At 43.5% G+C, this 21392-nt stretch overlaps 1 protein-coding gene across 6 annotated transcripts in view; it reads right to left on the minus strand.

Annotated features, from left to right (window-relative positions):
• Positions 1 to 21392, minus strand: part of LOC129706274 (prickle-like protein 1) — a 108521-nt gene that overhangs the window by 22951 nt on the left and 64178 nt on the right. The window contains exon 1 of one of the 6 annotated variants that reach the window (XM_055650459.1): positions 5289 to 5310. The exons of 3 other annotated variants lie outside the window; for them this stretch is intronic. Coding sequence is in view for 1 of the 3 variants with exons in the window: in XM_055650454.1 (XP_055506429.1) it covers positions 4487 to 4511 (25 nt within the window). In the remaining 2 variants the exon portion in view is untranslated. Of the gene's footprint in view, positions 1 to 4486; positions 4771 to 5222; positions 5246 to 5288; positions 5311 to 21392 lie in introns of those variants that run through there. 2 more of the 6 variants (XM_055650458.1, XM_055650454.1) reach the window with 2 other exon arrangements.

Consider the following 21392-nt stretch of genomic DNA (forward strand, 5'->3'; position numbering starts at 1 on the left):
ATGATACATTTCAAGATAATACAGCAACGTCTGCCTTCAGGGTTCAAAATTGGTTTATGCCTTCCAATACATTGAGCTTCTAGGCACAAGACCGACTTGTTAGCTGTGGATTGTCAGGAGATTGCACCAAGGGCCTGCATCATTATTAAAGAGATCTGCACAACCCAGCAGTGATTTCTAGATAGACACAAAATGCTGGAGTAACTCAGCGGGTCAGGCAGCATCACTGGAGAGAAGGAATGGGCGAAATTTCGGGTCAAGACCCTTCTTCAGACTGAGAGAGTCACGGGAGAAGCTGGAGTTATGGAAGGGTACAAAGAGAATGAAGAAGCTTTCTAGGCAACACCTTCTGGAATTGATTTTGCCATATAATAAATGGTTTTAGTTTTAGTCCTAAATATGCTGGTCGGCGGTGACTGATTTTTCAATAACTCAACTTGATAAACAATTTTCAGTATGTGCAGACTTAGTTTAGAGGTAAAGCTCAGAAACAGGTCTTTCGGCCCACTGATGCGCCGACCAGCGATCCCTGTAAACTAGCACTATCCTAGCATCTTATTAGATTAAAAGGCACAAATATGAAGGTAGGTTTGTCTTGGAAGATGCAGGGGATGGACAAATGCAGCCTCATGCATTGCATTGATAGCTGCATTTAATCATTACTCACAGAGCCAAGTGGATGCACTGTTTGCTGATAACTACAAGCACTAAACATTGTCCTTTGGATGAAAGCAGATAAGGATTTCATTGAAAGACACAAAGTGCTGGAGTAACTCAGTGGATCAGGCAACATCTCTGGAAAACATGGATAGGTGACCTATCCATGTTTTCCAGAAAGGACATCTCTTTTTTTTTTGTAAACCAGCATTTGCAAGTCATTGTTTCTCCAAAGAATTGTATTATTCCAATTTATATCCAATGCATCTGACAAGTAAGCACTCAACTCTTGAAAACTGCACCAGTAATGTCATTTGAGTAATTAAGCTTTATCCCAAATGTTAATGGAGTAAATCAAATGCATCTGCTGCAGCTGACATTACTTGCTCACTGCCACTCATCACCACCAAACAATCTCAAGGGCCAACTAATATTTTGGCCACTATCTCATCTCAGTTCTGATGCTAATAATAGTCATACAGTGTGGAACCAGGCCCTTTGGCCCAACTTGCCCAGACCGACCAAAATGCCCCATCTACACTAGTTTCACCTGTCTGAGTTTGGCCCATATCTCTCTAAACCTGTTCTATCAATGTACTTGTCCAAATGTTTCTTAAACATTGCAATAGTACCTGGCTCAGCCACCCCCTCTGGCAGCTCGTTCCATATACCCTTAGTGTAAAATAGTTGCCCTTCAGGTTCCTATTAAATCTTTTTCCCTTCACCTTAAACTTATGTCCTCTGGTTCTCAATTCCCCTACTCTGGGCAGGAGACTGTGTGTCTAATCCTTCCCTTTTCACCACCACCTCATGTCATATGACCAACCCAAGGTGGGGAACGCATTCTCTTCATCAGTTTTGATGGAAACTGTACTGTGCTGAATCACAAGCACAGCGTGTAGACACAGTCAAATGTTAAACTCATGACATTCATTACAGCAAAACAGGTCTGTCTCTCTTGAAGACATAGGTATTAAGAATCTGGGAGCAGAAGAAATGCACCAGAATCAGGCAAGCTACAGGATAACCAGCTAAAACAATTCCTTACAGTGAGTTTTGAATTAATGACCGAGGATAAAGAGCGATTTCAGAGCTTGTGAAGCACTCTCCATGCAACACTAAATGATCCTAGATTTACACTACGATTTCTGTTTGGGGCAGTGAGATGGAGCTGCCTCACAGCTCCAGCAACCCGGGTTCAATCCTGACCTAGGGTCCTGGCTGTGTCAAGTTTAGATGTTCTCCCTGTGGCCATTTAAGTTTCCTTCAGGTGCTCCAGTTTTCTTCTATATCCCGAAGACATGCGGCTTGATAACATAATCAGCAAATTTAAATCTAATGTGTGGTTGAAGAACAGCAGAACCTGGGAAGTGTTGATAGGAACGTGGGGAAAATAAAAGGGGGTCGATTTAGGATTAGTATCAATGGTCAAAGTGGACTCAGTGGGCCAAAGGGCCTGTTGCTGTGTTGTGTCTCTCTATGACTTTATATGGACATTTGCTCAGTGTTGTCCATGAAGTGAATGGTTCCACATTCTTGGATGGGTACATTGACAATTTTGGGAAATTGACAATCCTGTTCCCCCAAAGTAACTCTATGGAAACTGGATTCTTCAACAGATTGTGAAATTACATACGGAGTATTGACTGAATGCTGATCAGTTTCCCAAGAATAGTTTGAGGTGACCATTTGTCCCTGACCAGAACAACACCAAACATTGACTAGCTGCAAGTGTTGCTGCTTCTCACATGAAGTGGATGTTATCAAATATTTAAGAAACTAACTGTGCACCCAAGCCACAGAAACAAACGTGAAATGTGGCAATTCAAAAAGAAAATAAACTAATCTTTATGAATCTAGAAACAAGGAACTGCAGATGCTGGTTTACAAAAGAAACACAGCGTGCAGGAGTAACTCAACAGGACAAACAGCATCTCTGGGTAAAGGTTATGAAGAATGATCCCAACTAGAGTATCAAGTAGGATCTGACCCAAAACCTCGCCTATCCATGTTCTTCAGAGAGGCTGCCTGCCCCATTGAGTTACTCCAGCACTTCGTGCCTGCTTTGTGAATCTGGAAAATAAAACTGTTGAAACTCTAATTTTTGAGTTCTGATATTTTTATTGGCTCTGTAATTGTAACAAAAATAATTATGTTGCAGTACAGCCAACGAAAAAAAAGTTTGCTTGTAATCAGATAGTTTTCACTCGAGCCCAAATGGATAGTACAGCTTCTACTCTGGAGTTTAAAAGCCCTTCTCTTTTTCCCTGACTGAGCGGCAGTGTCAGCGGTAAACCTTGTTCCAATGCACATACGCACTCAGGTTACACACTCTCACCTGTTGGCTGGCGAACAACACGCTCCTTTGTTGCATTTTACAAGTCCTGCTTCAGACAGGTTTCAGTAGGAACACTCTATAGGTAGCGGCGAAGCCAAGCGGATGGTGCGATATTTAACAAACTCGGGCTTCAGTGCAAGCGTGAGGAAACCCTTGGCTACGTTCCACCTCATAACAGAAAACTCTAAAGTCCTTGGCCATTTTGAAACTAAATTTAAAAAACTCACCCTACGTACACACAGTATATATTCGCAGCACAGAGTTGGCAGTGGAAGAAAAAAGGCCAGCGTTGGTTTAGATTTAAAAAAAAATTATACAGTCGTATATAAAATCAAATCGTAGACATCTGGTTCAGCTTTACTACAGTCAATCTAATTGCAATTTGTTAAGTGACCAGGTTTTTAAAGATCCAGTGATAGATTAATTAATGTGAATTATATATAAAAGCAATACAGAACTGATCCCTAGCTTTTATACGTATGGACTTGTATCTAAACCTGAAATTACTGATGGGCACATTCTTGGCAGGAAGTCCATGGGGTTTCTTTCAATAATTGTTCCTTAAAGACGCGCAGTTTCGGGATCACCACTATAGACCTGGGCACGTCTGCCCAGTGGATGGCAATAGTAGAATAGTTTCACCTATAATTCCAGCATAACTACAGCGGGCTCATGCGGCAGGACAGCGGTCGCTACTGCACCACGTACGCCGGCCCGGACGCCCCACGCCCCGGCTGCGAGACCTCCCACAAGCGGGTCGCCATCGCCGCGCTTCACACGTGGATCAGACTCTCCAGCCAACGCGGATCACACGACAGAGAGAGAGAGAGGGAGGGAGAGAGCACTCATCACTGCACAAGTTCAGGAGAAGGGAGAGGGGGGTCCAGGGAGTGAGGGGGACTGGGGAAATGGTGTGATCTGGACTCATGTACGAGCAGGGGCCGCTATGTTGAGGTGAGGGCTGCTTCTTCACTGCCAGTGGGGACAATCAATGCCGGGGAAAGGTTTAATTCTGACATTAAAATGCACTCGATGGGTACATTTTTCAAGTTGAAGTCCGCAACGATTGCACAGCCAGCAAACAGCGTTCAGATTAGTTACTCCAGCTTTTTTTGTGTCTATCTATCTACAGTCTTTAGATTACTTTCGTTTCATCTTTCATTAAAATGATAATCTTGCACCGTGGACACGAGTCAACCCGACTTCAGTCTCCGCATCTCGATCATATTATTAACCAGTTTCTGCTCAGCAGCGACGTCCCCTCCCGGGGATTTGAAAGCTGGGGGTTTATTTCAGCGCCCCCTGTGTCCACAGCAACGTTCCGGCGCTGACCCGCAGACAGACCCCGGCCCCGTCAGGGTAGCGCCCCCGGCCCGTCTCACTGCCAGTCCATCGCTCCACACATCCCCGCACTGAGGCGATGACACCCCGATCACCAAGGACGGGGTCACTCACTGCCACGGCCTCTCACAAAACAATCTGCGCTCTTACCTTGCGAGGCAGCCGAGTATTGCATCTGCCAGTAGTTTAGTGTGGTATCATGCCCGGTACAGACACCGCGGGCCGAAGGGTCGGTGTCTGTCCTGAACTCCCGCTGTCTAACTGTGCAGCGCAGACACTTGAGGCGCAGCTCCTTGCCGCGGCGAGATAAACTGCCCCACACTTACACGCCGACTGCTCACACATCCGTGTTCATTGGTGTAACCGGCCACTTAACAAGAGAGGGTCGGGCGGGGAGACAGCCCCAGAAACCCTGGTGGCACTCTCAACTCCGGTCCTTGCGAGCTAAGGACGCGAGGGTGGGAGGGAGAAAGAGGGAGGGAGCCCGGACCCACAGCAGGCGAGCAGTCACAGCACCAATACATACCCGTCCCTGCGCTGCTCCAAACACATTCCTCGCTCCCAGAACGGATCCACTCCCCAACTCACCGTCACATCTATTTACATTCCAAGATAACTCTTCCTCGCTCTCCCTGAAGCACTTCTTCTAGGAAACAAACTGCCGGTATCTCCCCCCCCCCCCCCTCTCCTTTACTGGAGATTTATATCTCAAACACACACACAAACATCCACATGCCAAGTAAATGCAGTTTGCCGGTGTGGATGGCTTTAATCCCTAGGGTCGCTGGTGCGTATTTCACCCTGTAATCATATTTATAGACTCCTCGCACAATCCTACGCTGCACCACCGAGTCTGCAAGAAGGTACACAACAGCAGCGCACATACCGCAGGAAAAGGCACATTGTCCGACCTGTTGAAGAGGTTTCCCAGGCTGGGCTCCGTGTGTCTTACCTCATCTGCTGAACAATGTTTCCCTTATCTGCTCTGGGACAGTGCTTGCTGGAGGGGGGGGGGGGGGGGGGGGGGGGGGGGGGTTAATGGGATGGTCTGCGGACAAGACTCCAGAAACTAAAGTGAACTTCCTCCTGTGCCAAACACACACACACACACACAGACATACACACACACACACACACACACACATACATACACACATGCACAGACACACACACACATGCACAGACACACGCAGATAATTTCTCCCACACGCAATCACAGAATCACACACTTACAAAGAATGACACACACATGCAAAATCATAATCATATACACATACGCACAAGTACACACATTTACACAGAGACACACACACACTCACATACATACTCTCACATGCACACACACACACACACTCTCACATATACACCCTCTCTCTCTCTTTCACAGGCACCCACACTCACAAAAACTATTCCTTCACAATTAACAATGCTGTCAGCATGCTGGAGCATTGTGCCAGAATAATTTAACATGTCTCCACAGATGCTGAAGTGGTCATTAACATATGAATTCTTACACCTCATTTCCTAAAGAGGTATCCTCTTTCTTGTGCTCTCCTTTATCACCTCTTCAAGTGGAGATGGCTAATGTTATATCATTATGTTTAAAAAAAAAGTTGGCTGTGGGTTGTGTAGTTCATCAGAGGTGTTAATAGCTGATATATTACCTTGATGCCAATTCAATTGTACAATGTAATGAAAACTAAGCCTTTCATTAGGAATTTAAAGTACAAATCATCATGATTTCTTTTCAGTAATAATGAGACAGGGTGGTTGCAGGTAACAGTCCCCACTGTATGACTCGACCTATTCTCGGGGTGATAACAGAAACACTGCTCCAGGGTCATTTGGAGCAGCTGACGTAGGGCCACCAATGCTGAGACCATGGTTGCTCCACCCTCCCCACCTGCAGTTAGTGACCATGATATCTCAGGGGGTCAGGCTGAACAGAGCTGGTCCACAATGAATAGGAAAGTCAGTGGTATTGCAGTGGTCACAGCATTTCCAAAATGGGAAATTTATGTTGCCTATGATGCTGCTGCAAGCAAGATTTTTCACTGTACCTGTCTGTACCTCACCTTCCTTGTGCATGTGACAATAAACTTTAACAAAACTCTGGTTTCCAACGTTTACAAGTGCAGCAATAATGGGATTGTTTGGTCAATGACACAGCACACAAAGCACAAATACCAACTCCTTTGTTAGCTGATTCCTTGGCATCAATCTGCTAAGAGCAATTCAATGCAAAGCAGCAATCTCACACCACAACCACTGGCTGATAATGCAAAGTGAGATTAATGCTTGCAGACCTGCCTGCACTGACTCAGTAGCCCAGAGGTGGCACAGTGGTGCAGCTGGTAGGGACACTGCCTCGGAGTTTCTGTGACCCAGGGTTCGATCTGTGTTCGATCAAAGTAGTCTGCGTGGAATTGGTAACTTTTCCCTTCCCTTCGTTGTGGTCGCATCTCAAAGAGGTCAGGGTTGGTAATGAATTGTCCACTAGCGTGTAACTATGTGGAATCATGTGTGGTTTGTGCCAATTGTTGCGATGGACTCAATGGGCCAAAAAGGTCCGTTTCCAAAAGGTCTACCTCTCTATAAGAACAAGCTAGTGTCACACCAGCGATTCCTAGGATTCTGAGATATTCACTAATGGATCACCAGAATAACATGGTTCGCGCTTGCTCATTAAGAAGATTTTTGTGGGGTATTTGTAAAAGATACCAGTTAACGGGGAAAATACAGAGTGTGCGTTTCATTTAGCAATCCAGAACAACCATGGAATCGTAACCATAGAATTAGAGCTTAATGATTCAGGAACAAAATTTGGAAGTATCCCGACTCTTAAAAAGGCAGTGGAAGTTTATATATTTTTCCCCAAAGGTCTGTGGATGATAGTCAACTGGAATGGTACACACAGAATAAAAGGCTTTCTGATAAATAAGCACATCAAGGGTTAAGGAAGAAAGGCGTTAAATGGAGTCAAGGTTGACATGCCACATGGGGTGATTGATGGTGGAGTGGGCACTGTGGATCATATCTCTGCTTGCCCCAGTGCTGCCAGTCAGGTGGGCTGCAGCGAGAGAGAGAAGTCTTTATGCAACCCCGTGGCCACCTGCAGAGACACAGACCTCCTTTTGTTGCTTGCGCTCCCAGCACTTTTAAAGGCACAAAAGCTTTTAGTATTGGGAGACGCTCTGCTAACAAATTTAACGCGGAAATCACTTTTCACGTGTTTCCACGCTGAGCCTGTGCCATGTGATCGTGTTTGTTAAACGAGCAGACCAGCCGTGTGACATAAAAGGAGGCCACTCTACCTACTCTGTCAAGCATGGAGATAAGAACAGGCATGGAACAAAGGAATGGATAGATAAAACAGTACACTGTTTGTTGCCTTTGGACACATTTATGTTTTTCACACAAGTAATTACCTTAGGCATACAGTCCTGATTGAAAACTCTCACAAAGGATTTGTCCAGTGCTGATAGCTGTGTGGCCAAGCTGTATCTTCCATCAATGCCAGTTTATAGTTTATGCTTCATTTACGTTTCAGAACTGTTTTAAGTAGTGGGAACATTGCCACTATGCTCTTAGTTGCTTTGCAGCAACCTTTTAAACCTAACTCATCATCCTCCCATCCTACTGCTGCCCCACCTGACTCCCTTTTATATTGTGGGAATATTGCAGAGCAGTGAGACACAATTGTTCTGGTCCCAGCATGATCACCACCAAATCCAGGCTGCTAGTTGTTAAAAAAAAACTTGTTAAAACCTTTGCCATGATAACAAAGCACAAAATGCCAGTAGTGTTTCAAGGAAACAACTAAAAATTTGAATTATACAGTGTGTGAAACTTGCACTTGGTTTATCCCCACTGTCACAAAAATAAAACATCACAAAGTAGCTTCAAGTTTATTGAAACATGTATTATCACGTCAACTTCTTACCATAATGTATAGGAAAGGTTTTGGCCCGAAACGTTGCCTATCTCCTTCGCTCCATAGATGCTGCTGTCCCGACCCACCCCCACCCCCGATCAGTCTGAAGAAGGGTTTCGGCCCGAAACGTTGCCTATTTCCTTCGCTCCATAGATGCTGCTGCACCCGCTGAGTTTCTCCAGCTTTTCTGTGTAACCTGCTGCTGCACCCGCCGAGTTTCTCCAGCATTTTTGTGTACCTTCAATTTTCCAGCATCTGCAGTTCCTTCTTAAATACCATAATGTATATCTGTGTTCCAGCATCAGTATTTGCTGTTCCATTTTTGTGCTAATCTTTACACTAGATTTAGCCTCAAAGACTATGGGTGATATCTGTGTGGAGTTTGTTCGTTCTCCCCGTGACCTGCGTGGGTTTTCTCTGGGAGCTCCAGTTTCCTCCCGCACTCCAAAGGCGTACGGGTTTGTAGGCTAATTGGCCGGGTAAAATTGTAAATTGTCCCTAGTGTGTGTAGGACAGCATTAGTGTGCGGGGAGCACTGGTTGGCACTTACCCAGTGGGCTGAAGGGCCTGTTTCCACTCTGTATCTCCAAATTAAACTAAGATGCATCTTTGGCTGCCAGTTGACAGACAAGCTAAGAACTGGCAGTGCAAAACTACATTTAGGGTAGGAAAGAAATAATTTACTGAACGTTTCTACAGATGTCCCTAAAGAAAAGTTACAAGCTAGAAGCTGAACAGTGTGGAGCCTGACTCCCGAGTGCCACTTGACCCAATTCTGATAATCCCGGGTTAGATTATGCTGGAGATCATTTCACAAGATGGAGCCCAAGCAAATTGTACTCGTTCATGACAAATTCTGGGCGTCAGACACATAGTTAATAACTTGCCTCATCGTGCACTGCACATTGCCGGCTGCACCTACATAACTTTGACCAGGAACTATCGTAAGACGACATAGACAGGGAAGAAGATCCATTAGTCCTTGTACATATTCTACCATTCAATAATACATGGCTGATCTTTCACCTCAGCACCACTTCCCCACACCATTTCCATACCCCTTTTCCCTTAATATCCAAAAAGTCTGCATTTCTGCCTTGAATTTACTCAGTGACTGAGTGCTTTAAGTGGAAAAACTTCAACGGTAAAAATTTTCCAAACATAGCTATCTAGTCAAAGGTGGCATTAGTGCGAAGAGAAAGGCTTCCAATGTTGTCCAATAACGAGTTCAGCCAGAGGACTGGTAACAATTCAGAATTCAGCAAAGGAGGACCAAGAATCAATAAGGACAAGGAAAGTAGCAACTTGGAGTTGCCGAACAAGATTCTAAAAACTTACTTAGATATTCAGGAAAAAAAAGACGAGCTCGTCAATTCTCCAGAATTATAATTTGCATCCCTGGGCATCGAAGGAGGTGGCTATGGAGAGATGAATACACGGGTTGTCATCTTGCAAAATTCCATAGGGGTCAGAGTCTAAACATAAGAGGGTCATCCAAGAGGTTAGTGTGCAAAATTAGAGCACATGGTATTGGGGGTACGGTATTGACATGGATAGAGAACTGGTTAGTAGAGACATGAAGCAAAGAGTAGGAATTAACGGGACCTTTTCAGAATGGCAGGCAGTGAATAATGAGGTGCCGCAAGGCCCGGTGCTGGGACCCCAGTTATTTACAATATATATCAACGATTTAGATGAGGGAATTAAATGTGACATCTCCAAATTTGCGGATGACACAAAGCTGGGAGGCAGTGTGAGCTGCGATGAGGTTGCCATGAGGCTACTGGGTGACACGGATAGGTTGGGTGAGTGGGCAGATGCAGTATATTGTGGATAAATGTGAGGTTATCCACTTTGGTGGTAGGAACAGGAAGGCAGATTATTATCTGAATAGTGACAGATTAGGAAAAGGGGAGGTGCTTGTACATCAGTCACTGAAAGTAAGCATGTTGGTACAGCAGGCAGTGAAGAAAGTTAATGGCATGTTGGCCTTCATTGCGAGAGGACAGGGATTCAAGTTTCTGGATCATTGGGACTTCTTTTGGGGAAGGTGGGACCTGTACAGAATGGATGGGTTGCACTTGAACCCGAGGGGGACCAATATCCTGGCGGGGAAATTTGCAGGCTACTGGGGAGACTTTAAACTAGAATGGTTGGGGCAAGGGACTCAAATAGAGAAAGCTAGTAGACAGAATGGGAGGCAGGAAGCAGAAAAGGGAAGCACTCGGACACAAGAGGAGAAAGAAGAAAAAGGAAATAAACAGAGAATAAGAGGTGGGGGGTTTCTTAAATGTGCTTATTTTAATGCTAGGAGCATTGTAAGAAAGGTGGATGAGCTTAGAGTCTGGATAGACACCTGGAAGTATGATGTTGTGGCGATCAGTGAAACATGGTTGCAGGAGGGCTGTGATTGGAAACTAAATTTTCCAGGATTTTGTTGCTTCAGGTGTGATAGAATTGGAGGGGCAAGAGGTGGAGGTGTTGCATTGCTAGTCAGGGAAGATGTTACAGCAGTGCTTTGGCAGGATAGATTGGAGGGCTCATCTAGGGAGGCTATTTGGGTGGAACTGAGAAGTGGGAAAGGTGTAGCAACACTTATAGGGGTGTATTATAGACCGCCAAATGGGGATCGAGAATTGGAAGAGCAAATATGTAAGGAGATAGCAGATATTAGTAGTAAGCACAAGGTAGTGATTGTGGGAGATTTCAACTTTCCGCACATAGACTGGGAAACACATTCTGTAAATGGGCTGGATGGTTTGGAGTTTGTAAAATGTGTGCAGGATAGTTTTTTGCAGGAATACATAGAGGTACCTACTAGAGGAGGGGCAGTGCTGGACCTCCTGTTAGGAAATGAGACGGGACAGGTGGCGGAGGTATGCGTTGGGGAGCACTTCGGGTCCAGTGATCACAATACCATTAGTTTCAATATAATTATGGAGAGGATCAGAACTGGACCTAGGGTTGAGATTTTTGATTGGAGAAAGGCTAACTTTGATGAGATGTGAAATTATTTAAAAGGAGTGAACTGGGACATTTTGTTTTATGGGAAGGATGTAGAAGAGAAATGGAGGACATTTAAAGGGGAAATTTTAAGAGTACAGAATCTTATGTTCCTGTTCGGTTGAAAGGAAACAGTAAAAATTGGAAAGAGCCCTGGTTTTCAAGGGAAATTGGACATCTTGTTCGGAAAAAGAGGGAGATCTACAATAATTATAGGCAGCATGAAGTAAATGAGGTGCTTGGGGAGTATAAGGAATGTAAAAAGAATCTTAAGAAATAAATTAGAAAAGCTAAAAGAAGATATGAGGTTGCTTTGGCAAGTAAGGTGAAAGTAAATCCAAAGGGTTTCTACAGCTATATTAATAGCAAAAGGATAACGAGGGATAAAATTGGTCCATTGGAGAGACAGAGTGGACAGCTATCTGCAGAGCCAAAAGAGATGGGGGAGATATTGAACAATTTATTTTCTTCGGTATTCACCAAGGAGAAGGATATTGAATTATGTGAGGTAAGGGAAACTAGTAGAGTAGCTATGGATACTATGATTTTCAAAGTAAAAGAAGTACTGACACTTTTGAAAAATATAAAAGTGGATAAGTCTCCAGGTCCTGACAGGATATTCCCTAGGACATTGAGGGAAGTTAGTGTAGAAATAGCCGGGTCTATGACAGAAATATTTCAAATGTCATTAGAAACGGGAATAGTCCCCGAGGATTGGCATACTGCGCATGTTGTTCCATTGTTTAAAAAGGGTTCTAAGAGTAAACCTAGCAATTATAGACCTGTTAGTTTGACTTCAGTGGTGGGCAAATTAATGGAAAAGATACTTAGAGATAACATATATAAGCACCTGGATAAACAGGGTCTGATTAGGAACAGTCAACATGGATTTGTGCCTGGAAAGTCATGTTTGACTAATCTTCTTGAATTTTTTGAAGAGGTTACTAGGGAAATTGACGAGGGTAAAGCAGGGGATGTTGTCTATATGGACTTTAGTAAGGCCTTTGACAAGGTTCCTCATGGAAGGTTGGTTAAGAACGTTCAACTGTTGGGTATAAATGCAGGAGTAGCAAGATGGATTCAACAGTGGCTGAATGGGAGACGCCAGAGGGTAATGGTGGATGGCTGTTTGTCGGGTTGGAGGCAGGTGACTAGTGGGGTGCCTCAGGGATCTGTGTTGGGTCCTTTGTTGTTTGTCATGTACATCAATGATCTGGATGAAGGTGTGGTAAATTGGATTAGTAAGTATGCAGATGATACCAAGATAGGGGGTGTTGTGGATAATGAAGAGGATTTCCAAAGTCTACAAAGTTTAGGCCATTTGGAAGAATGGGCTGAAAGATGGCAGATGGAGTTTAATGCTGATAAATATGAGGTGCTACACCTTGGCAGGACAAATCAAAATAGGACGTACATGGTAAATGGTAGGGAATTGAAGAATGCAGTTGAACAGAGGGATCTGGGAATAACCGTGCATAGTTCCTTGGTGGAATCTCATATAGATAGGGTGGTAAAGAAAGCTTTTGGTATGCTAGCCTTTATAAATCAAAGCATTGAGTATAGAAGCTGGGATGTAATGTTAAAATTGTACAAGGCATTGGTGAGACCAAATCTGGAGTATGGTGTACAATTTTGGTCGCCCAATTATAGGAAGGATGTCAACAAAATAGAGAGAGTACAGAGGAGATTTACTAGAATGTTGCCTGGGTTTCAACAACTAAATTACAGAGAAAGGTTGAATAAGTTAGGTCTTTATTCTCTGGAGCGCAGAAGGTTAAGGGGGGACTTGATAGAGGTCTTTAAAATGATGAGAGGGATAGACAGAGTTGATGTGGACAAGCTTTTCCCTTTGAGAATAGGGAAGATTCAAACAAGAGGACATGACTTCAGAATTAAGGGACAGAATTTAGGGATAACATGAGGGGGAACTTCTTTACTCAGAGAGTGGTAGCGGTGTGGGATGAGCTTCCAGTGGAAGTGGTGGAGGCAGGTTCGTTGGTATCATTTAAAAATAAATTGGATAGGCAAATGGATGAGAAGGGAATGGAGGGTTATGGTATGAGTGCAGGCAGGTGGGACTAAGGGAAAATAATTGTTCGGCACGGACTTGTAGGGCCGAGATGGCCTGTTTCCGTGCTGTAATTGTTATATGGTTATATGGTTATATGATCTGAGTTTAGGAGCAAGGAAATCCTACTGCAGTTGTACTGGGCCCTGGTGAGACTGCACCTAGAGTATTGTGTGCAATTTTAGTCTCCGAATTTGAGGAAGGACATTAATGCTATTGAGGGAATGCAGCGTAGGTTCACCAGGTTAATTCCCTAGATGGTGGGACAGATAAATGATGAAAGAATGGGTCGACTGGGCTTGTATTCACTGGAATTTAGGATAAGAGGGTAAATTATAAAAACATATAAAATTCTTAAAGCATTGGACAAGCTAGATGCAGGAAAAATGTTTCCGATGTTGGGGGAGTCCAGAACCAGGGGCCACAGTTTAAGTATAAGGGGAAGGCCATTTAGGATTGAGGTGAGGAAAAACTTTGTCACACGGAGAGTTGTGAATCTGTGGAATTCTGCCACAGAAGGCAGTGGAGGTCAATTCATTGGGTGTTTTCAAGAGAGAGTTAGATTTAGCTCTTGGGCTAAAGGAATCAGAGGATATGGGGAAAAGGCAGGAACGGTGTACTGATTTTAGATGATCAGCCATGATCATATTGAATGGCGGTGCTGGCTTGAAGGGCTGAATGGCCTACTCCTGCACTTATTTTTCTATGTTTCTATCCATTCTCAAATACATTTCTTCACAATCTTCAGACGTCTCCTCTAAAGGGATGCAGAAACGATGTCATTGTCTTTTCCAGGCAAGGATCTATATGTTAAGAGAATATGGGTTAGCGAAGAAAGTGTAGTGAAGGTGAAAGATGTGCCATGATCTTGCTTGATGGTAGAGCAGGTATGAGCAACATAATGGTCTACTCCTGTCTTTATTTCAGATGTTCTTTTGAGATTTAAAATCCCTAGTCTGAGACACATGCCAGAGGGAACGCCATCCCTGCATCTACCCGGTCACGCCTTGTAAGAATGTTGATGAGATTACACCTAATTCTTCTAAACTCTGAGGGATATATTCACCTAAACCTCTTACTTTTTCCTCATAGGAAAAGTCAAGTCAAGTCAAGTCAATGTATTTCTATAGCACATTTAAAAACAACTCTCGTTGACCAAAGTGCTTTACATTAGTAGAAAATCTCTCCCATCCCAACCACTCAATATGATGAACGTTGTTGCACTGGTTTGGTTACATGTTTATCCCTCCTGAGGCAGAAAGACTAGACTTGTGCACAATATTCCAAGTGAGGTTCATCAGATCACTGTAGAATTTCCACTACAAATTTGTGTTCTTGCAACAAAGGACAAAGTTCTCGTTACTGTCCTAATTGCTTTTTGTACCTTCTTAACCTTCAGTGATTTGTGTATTCAGACACCCAAGTCCTCCCGAATACCAACGCCTTTCTGTCTCTCGCTATTTAATAGAACACTATTTATTTAATCCTAATGGATAACTTCACTTTTTTCAGATTTCTTCCTAGTTTTGAGGTCCTCAGCCATTCACTCAGCCCATTTAAAACTGCTTGAAGTCTCTCTACATCCTCCTCACAGCCAATGATGCCACCCAGTTTTGGATCATCAACAAATTTGTGAACTATAGAAACTGTTGGTCCCCTCATCTGAGTAGTGAACATTCTGTCAAACTAGGAACATGTTGTGTTTCTTTGCTTGGCCAGAGTTAGTCACTGAGATGAGGCCAGGGTCCTTGGGGCAGAAGGCAAAGACAAGCCCATCAGTAGGAGTATATTGGCACAGGTTCTCCAGAGACACTAGCGAATAAGACCATAAGGGGTCTCCAACAAGTGGGCTCAGGAGGTTCTTGGCTGACAGCATCAAGGTACATGGCAATTGGTGGGAAGTCTTTCCGCCATGCACTCTGTGTGGATGTCATGTTGAGCTTCAACGTCCCTACCATGAAGCACTCATTTCCCTAAATTGTTGCTATCGTGGCGCTCACTGATACACTGCTGTTCTGAAGAAAGGATCATTTACTTAGACTCCAGTAAGATGAAGTGGCAAATGGACTCTGGGATTTGTCAGCGTTGCCCATGTACCTCTGTGCAACCAAACGTACAAGTGAGGTGCAGGAATAGGCTGTTTTGGCTCCCATGCTCTCTCTGACATTTAATAAGATTATGGTGTGGCGGCTCCTAAGGGTCGTGCCATTATACTGCCGAACCCCTCGGCACAGGAGTGGTGCAGTCTGGAGGCGGCCCTCAGCCGGAGGGTTTAAAAGGCAGGGTTTGGGTGCCATCTTCCTCTGGTTTTCGTCTTCCCTTCAACCGGGAGGAATAAAATAAAGGTGCTTCTCAAACACTGGACTTCGTGCCTCCTTTTGAGACCCACGCACCACAATGGCTGATTTAAACTTAACTCAGCATTTCTGTCGCCCTTCATTCATCCATCTTCTTCAGTCTGAAGAATATTCGGGATTCTCCTTTGCTAATTTCTGAGCAAGAGAGTTCCAAAAGAACATTCTGAGAGAAAACAAATTGCCTCGTCTTTATTTTAAATGGATGCTCATTACAACTTTAATCAGTGACCCCCTAGTTCTTGATTCCATACAGGAAAAAACATCCTCCACAAACCCACCCTATCAAGACCCCTTATATGGTTCCTCTCTCTTCACTCAACTCCAGGAAATATATGTCCAGCCTGCACAACCTTTCCTCATAAGACAACCCATTCGCTTTGGGTATCATTCTTGTAAATCATCTCAAAAACTCATTCATGTCCTTTCTTAAATAGGGAGAGCAATGCACAGTTTTGCAGATGAGGCCAACACCCTGTATAATCAAAGCACAACTTCTCTACCTAGGTGGAAACAATGACATTTGTTAGATTTCCTAATCACTGGTGCCCCCCACATACTAGCCTTTTATGAATCATTCACAAAAAAAATCAAGTACAATCTAATTCCTAAGCGAATTAATGATTCTATTAAAGTTAACACAATCAATGCTATCAACTACAATTCCAATGCCTCCCGCTGGCCTTGACACACCTTACGAAGTGAGAACAGTTGTCCATTGTTCATTCTAACTGAGTTCTCAGTTTAGATGTTCTGACTTGCATTGCTAGCTGTAACTCAATTGAAACGGATTCAGAGGTAGAAGAGTAACTCGGCGGGTGAGGCAGCATCTCTGGAGAAAAGGAATAGGTGACATTTTGGTGACATGAAACATCACCTATTCTTTTTCTCTAGAGATGCTGCCTGACCCGCTGAGTTACTCCAGTTTTTTGTGTCTATCTTCGATGTGAACCTGCATCTGCAGTTTCTTCCTGCACAGAGATAGAAGAAGCTACAGATGATGGAATCTTGAGCAAGAAATTAACTACTGGATGAACGCAGCGGGTCAGGCAGCAGCCGTGGAAAGAAATGGACAAATGGCGTTCTGAGTTGGCATCCGTTGAAGAAGAATCCTGCTCTAAAAAGTCATCTGTCTGTTTCCTCCACAAATGCTGGTGTTTGACCCGCTGAGATCATCAAGCTGATTGTTTTTGCTAAAAAAAACGATTCTATGTTTCATTGTGGCTGCAAATTCATATCTGTACCCATATCTTTATGTTAAATTTCATCGGGCGGAAAGGATATCATCCAACATTTGATTGATTGCAACCACTTAGGGTCATGGAGAACCACAGAGCATATCTAGAGTACACTTGTATAGAAACATAGAAAAGGGGTGCATGAGTAGGCCATTCAGCCCTTCCAGCCAGCACCGCCATTCAATAAGATCATGGCTGATCATCCAAAATCAGTACCCTGTTCCTGCTTTTCCCCCATAGCCCTTGATTCTGTTTGCCCAAAGAGCTAAATCTAACTTTCCCTTGAAAATATCCAGCGAATTGGCCTCCATTGCCTTCTGTGACAGAGAATTCCACAGATTCACAAGTCTCTGGGTGAAAGAGTTTATCCTCATCTCAGTCCTAAATGGCCTACCCTTTATTCTTAAACCGTGACCCCTGGTTCTGGACTCTCCCAACATTGGGAACATTGGGATGTATCCTTGGGGCTGGGTGAGAGAATGTGCCTGAGCATCCTTTTTTGGTCATAACGGAGTAATTGCTTTTGGAAAGAATGCAAATGAGTGAGTGAGTGGGTGAGTGAGTGAGTGAGTGAGTAAGTGAGTGAGTGAGTGAGTGAGTGTGTGAGTGTGCATGCCCTTGCATATGTGTGTGTGAACAAAACTGACGATTCACTCCTCACCAAAGAATATCGAAACAACATTCACTATTGGCTCGCCGGTATTTGAATGAAAGACATCTGATTCATAGACCAACCAATTCTCCGAGGATAAATGCAAAGCGGAAGGACTCTTGGCTATGTTTGCAATTCATTTCTGAAAGTCAAACCCACCATTGATAAAGTATGTCAACAGGTAACGCTATTTCATAAATTTGCAAGAATGTAAATTGCATACATGCAAAAAATAAAACTGTAATCAGCTACGACCAAATAACCACTTATACTGGGTGGAAGAGATGATTTGACATGAAATATGTACCAATAAAATAAAAAATGCAGGAAAACATGAATAATAAAGTCTGTTTGCATTAATCTGGAGACATTAATTTTTTTGCAGATTTATAATAAAAATGCAGAGCTGTTTTGTAATGCCTTTAATTCAGGGAAAATGAACCCCCCCCCCCCCTCTCTTGGTACCAGTTCAAAGAGATATTGTAGTTTTAAAATTCCTGTCTTGTAAATGAAAATATAAATTCCTGCATGTGAACACAGGCACAACAGGGTATTATAAATGCCCACGGCCATAATAAAATATATATTTTTGAATTTAAATGCCAACATGAAAATTACATCAGTTCTACACAAGCACTTTTATTCACAAGTACCCCTACAATTCATCCAGGATACAGGAATGTTTGGCTTGCAACTCAGAAATATCCAAAGCAAGAGCTGGCTGTGAATTACAGTGGTTGGAGTTGTTCAGTTGCAGGCAGCTGGATTCCAATCCCAATTCATTTTTTTGCCCGAGGAAAACCACAGCCCACACGCTGAGCTTGATCAGCCAGTGACTGCGCTCAGGACAAGAGATGAGGTACGAATACTGAGTGCCAGCATTTAATTCACAGCAGTCTGATTCAGAATCAGAGACAGCATGGTGGCATGGTGCTGTAATCCAGGATCAATGTAGAGAAGTCATGAAGAAAGACTGGATAGACCCGGCTTGTACTCACTAGAATTTAGAAGATTGAGGGGGGATCTTGTAGAAACTTACAAAATTCTTAAGGGGTTGGACAGGCTAGATGCAGGAAGATTGTTCCCGATGTTGGGGAAATCCAGAACAAGGGGTCACAGTAATAAGGATAAGGGGGAAATCTTTTAGGACCGAGATGAGGAAAACATTTTTCACACAGAGAGTGGTGAATCTCTGGAATTCTCTGCCACAGAAGGTAGTTGAGGCCAGTTCATTGGCTATATTTAAGAGGGAGTTAGATGTGGCTAAAAGGATCAGGGGGTATGGAGAGAAGGCGGGTACAGGATACTGAGTTGGATGATCAGCCATGATCATATTGAATGGCGGTGCAGGCTCGAAGGGCCGAATGGCCTACTCCTGCACCTATTTTCTATGTTTCTATGTTTCTAAGGGTGCTAGGCTGTAGACAACCAAAACCTGTTTCTCCATTTTCCTCTTCTCTTTAGGACTCTTCCCAAAACCTATCTCTTCAACCCAGCTACATTGAAAGCGCCCTGGTCCATTTGCAGACCCTCCTCCGCCTGGTTACCAGGGTTCCATTCCTGAGACCTGTTCATAATCCAAATAGTTTGCAAGTTGGAAATGTGGCCACAAACAGAGTTCCTACCCAGCTGCAATGTCTGCAGCATCTGCCAAATCCATCCCGCTGGCCTACAAATACTTGTTCGTATGTATGGGCGGTACAAAAATTGGGAATTGTCCATTTCACTCCACAGATGCTGCCTGGTCCACTGAGCACCTCTGCAGTTTGTTTTTTTTTGCTCAAGATTCCAAACATCTACAATCTCCTGCATCTCTATATCAGTTGGTGGACAAAAGTGCTGGAGAAACTCAGCGGGTGAGGCAGCATCTATGGAGCAAAGGAATATATATAACTATATCAGTTGTTCTTGGAGCTGCTTTACTTATATTGAATGTAGAAACTCCCTCGGTCCGAAAAACTCAGATTAGCTGCACAAATCTGTGAATTAGACCTTGGAAAAGTGACCTACTGACTCAGTGGTAATTAAACACAGTGTGATATCTTACTGTATCTACTTTGTATAATCACCAACATGGCACTTTGCTTATATTTGGTGATAGGAAGCTGTAACGGGCCATTAACTAGCTGAGATTGTTAAGAATCTGCAAATGTGGGTGTTGTTTCTGAAGATCGGAATAAACATCACCCAACAGATGTCAATCTTCAGCAACAGGAGGCATTTTGAGCGCCTCTCACGGTGTGCTGTACTTAGATAACACAAGATCACCAGTGGCAGAGACTGCTAACCTCACACATTCTACATTACTGGGGATATGAGAACGACACTGCAGAGTGCCAGTCGGTTGTTATAATACACAGGAGATGGAATATCCTCACAGTCAAGCAAACAAATAGGGATATGTAAATTAACAAAAAATGTTACAGAGCAGTGATGATAAAGGGCACAATATAGAGAACGGAATCACTTAACTAACTCAATTAATCAATCTTATTTGATTTAAGGACATACATTTATGTACCTGAAAGCTGTAATTTGGCCTCTTAAAATCTGCACCTTAGTGTGTGTCAGTGTGAGCGTGAGTCTGTGAGTGTGAGTGTGAGTGTGTCACTACACGAGTTCTATCCTACACACTAACGACAATTTATAGAATTTGGAATGTGGACGGAAAGTGGAGCACCCAGAGAAAACCCACGTGGTCACAGGTAGAATGTACAAACTCTGTACAGACAGCACCCGTAGTCAGGATTGAACCTGGCTCTCTGGTGCTGTAAGGTAGCAACTCTACTGCTGTGCCACTGTGCTGTCCATGTGTCTGTCTGCCTCTCTCTCTGTCTGTGTGCGTCTCTCTTTATGTCTCTTTCTCTATTTCTCTGCCTGTCTGTCTCTCTCTCTCTGTCTGTGTGTGTGTCTCTCTCTATGTCCCTTTCTCTATCTCTCTCACTGTCTGTCTGTCTCTCTGTCTTTCTGTGTGTGAGTGTTTCGTTCTCTCTCTCCCCATGTTTGTCAGTCTGACTCTCTCTCTCTCTCTGTCTATAGCAACTTCCACAAGCGCAGTATGTTCCATGGTGTGTTATGGCCAATTACATACAAGTGCACCTTTGACTGGTCCACCTATATTCTCACCTCCAGTGCTGCAGGACATCTTCACAAGTTTATTCTCCAGTCTCTGCAATACAGCCAGTACTATTATATGTATCAGATTATAGTATCAAGTGTCAAATATGTTTATATTGATATTTGGTACAATAAGAATTGAATAAATGATATGATGCATGATATATCTTAAAAAGCTTATAGTACCAAATTATACTTGGTACTATAAGTTTTTTAAGATATAGTACTGCAGCTTAATCAGAGGTATAATGTTGCCAGGGCAACAAACGGAAGAGTAAAAAATATAATAAGTACTTTGTTAAAACAAGCGTCTGACCAGAGATGTAGGGTTGGTGTGAGCATTGGGGAGAGTCAATGGGGCTGGACCATGAATGAAGAAGTGAGTTGTCTTAGATTCAAAGAGACAGCTTGTCGGTATAAATCATTTTGACTTATTTGGCTCCTGGCCAGTGATGGTGACAGCTCCCACAAGGGAGAAAAGATTGTGTTAGCTGCTGTTTTCATTTCCTAGGGACCTCAAGGTGTGTCCCATCCTGCATCAAAAAACGCCTGTCTGCGACTTTTGGGCCTCGTTCTGTGGACCATGTAAAGGCCAGCAAGCTGCTTCCTCAGTGAGATTGACTATTTATCTGTGAACACCCAGTTCCCATTTCCTCTTCCTACAACTATCTGGCTTATTTTGCTTCCCAA

The sequence above is a fragment of the Leucoraja erinacea genome, chromosome 19, assembly GCF_028641065.1.
Source record: "Leucoraja erinacea ecotype New England chromosome 19, Leri_hhj_1, whole genome shotgun sequence".
Lineage (NCBI taxonomy): Eukaryota > Metazoa > Chordata > Chondrichthyes > Rajiformes > Rajidae > Leucoraja > Leucoraja erinaceus.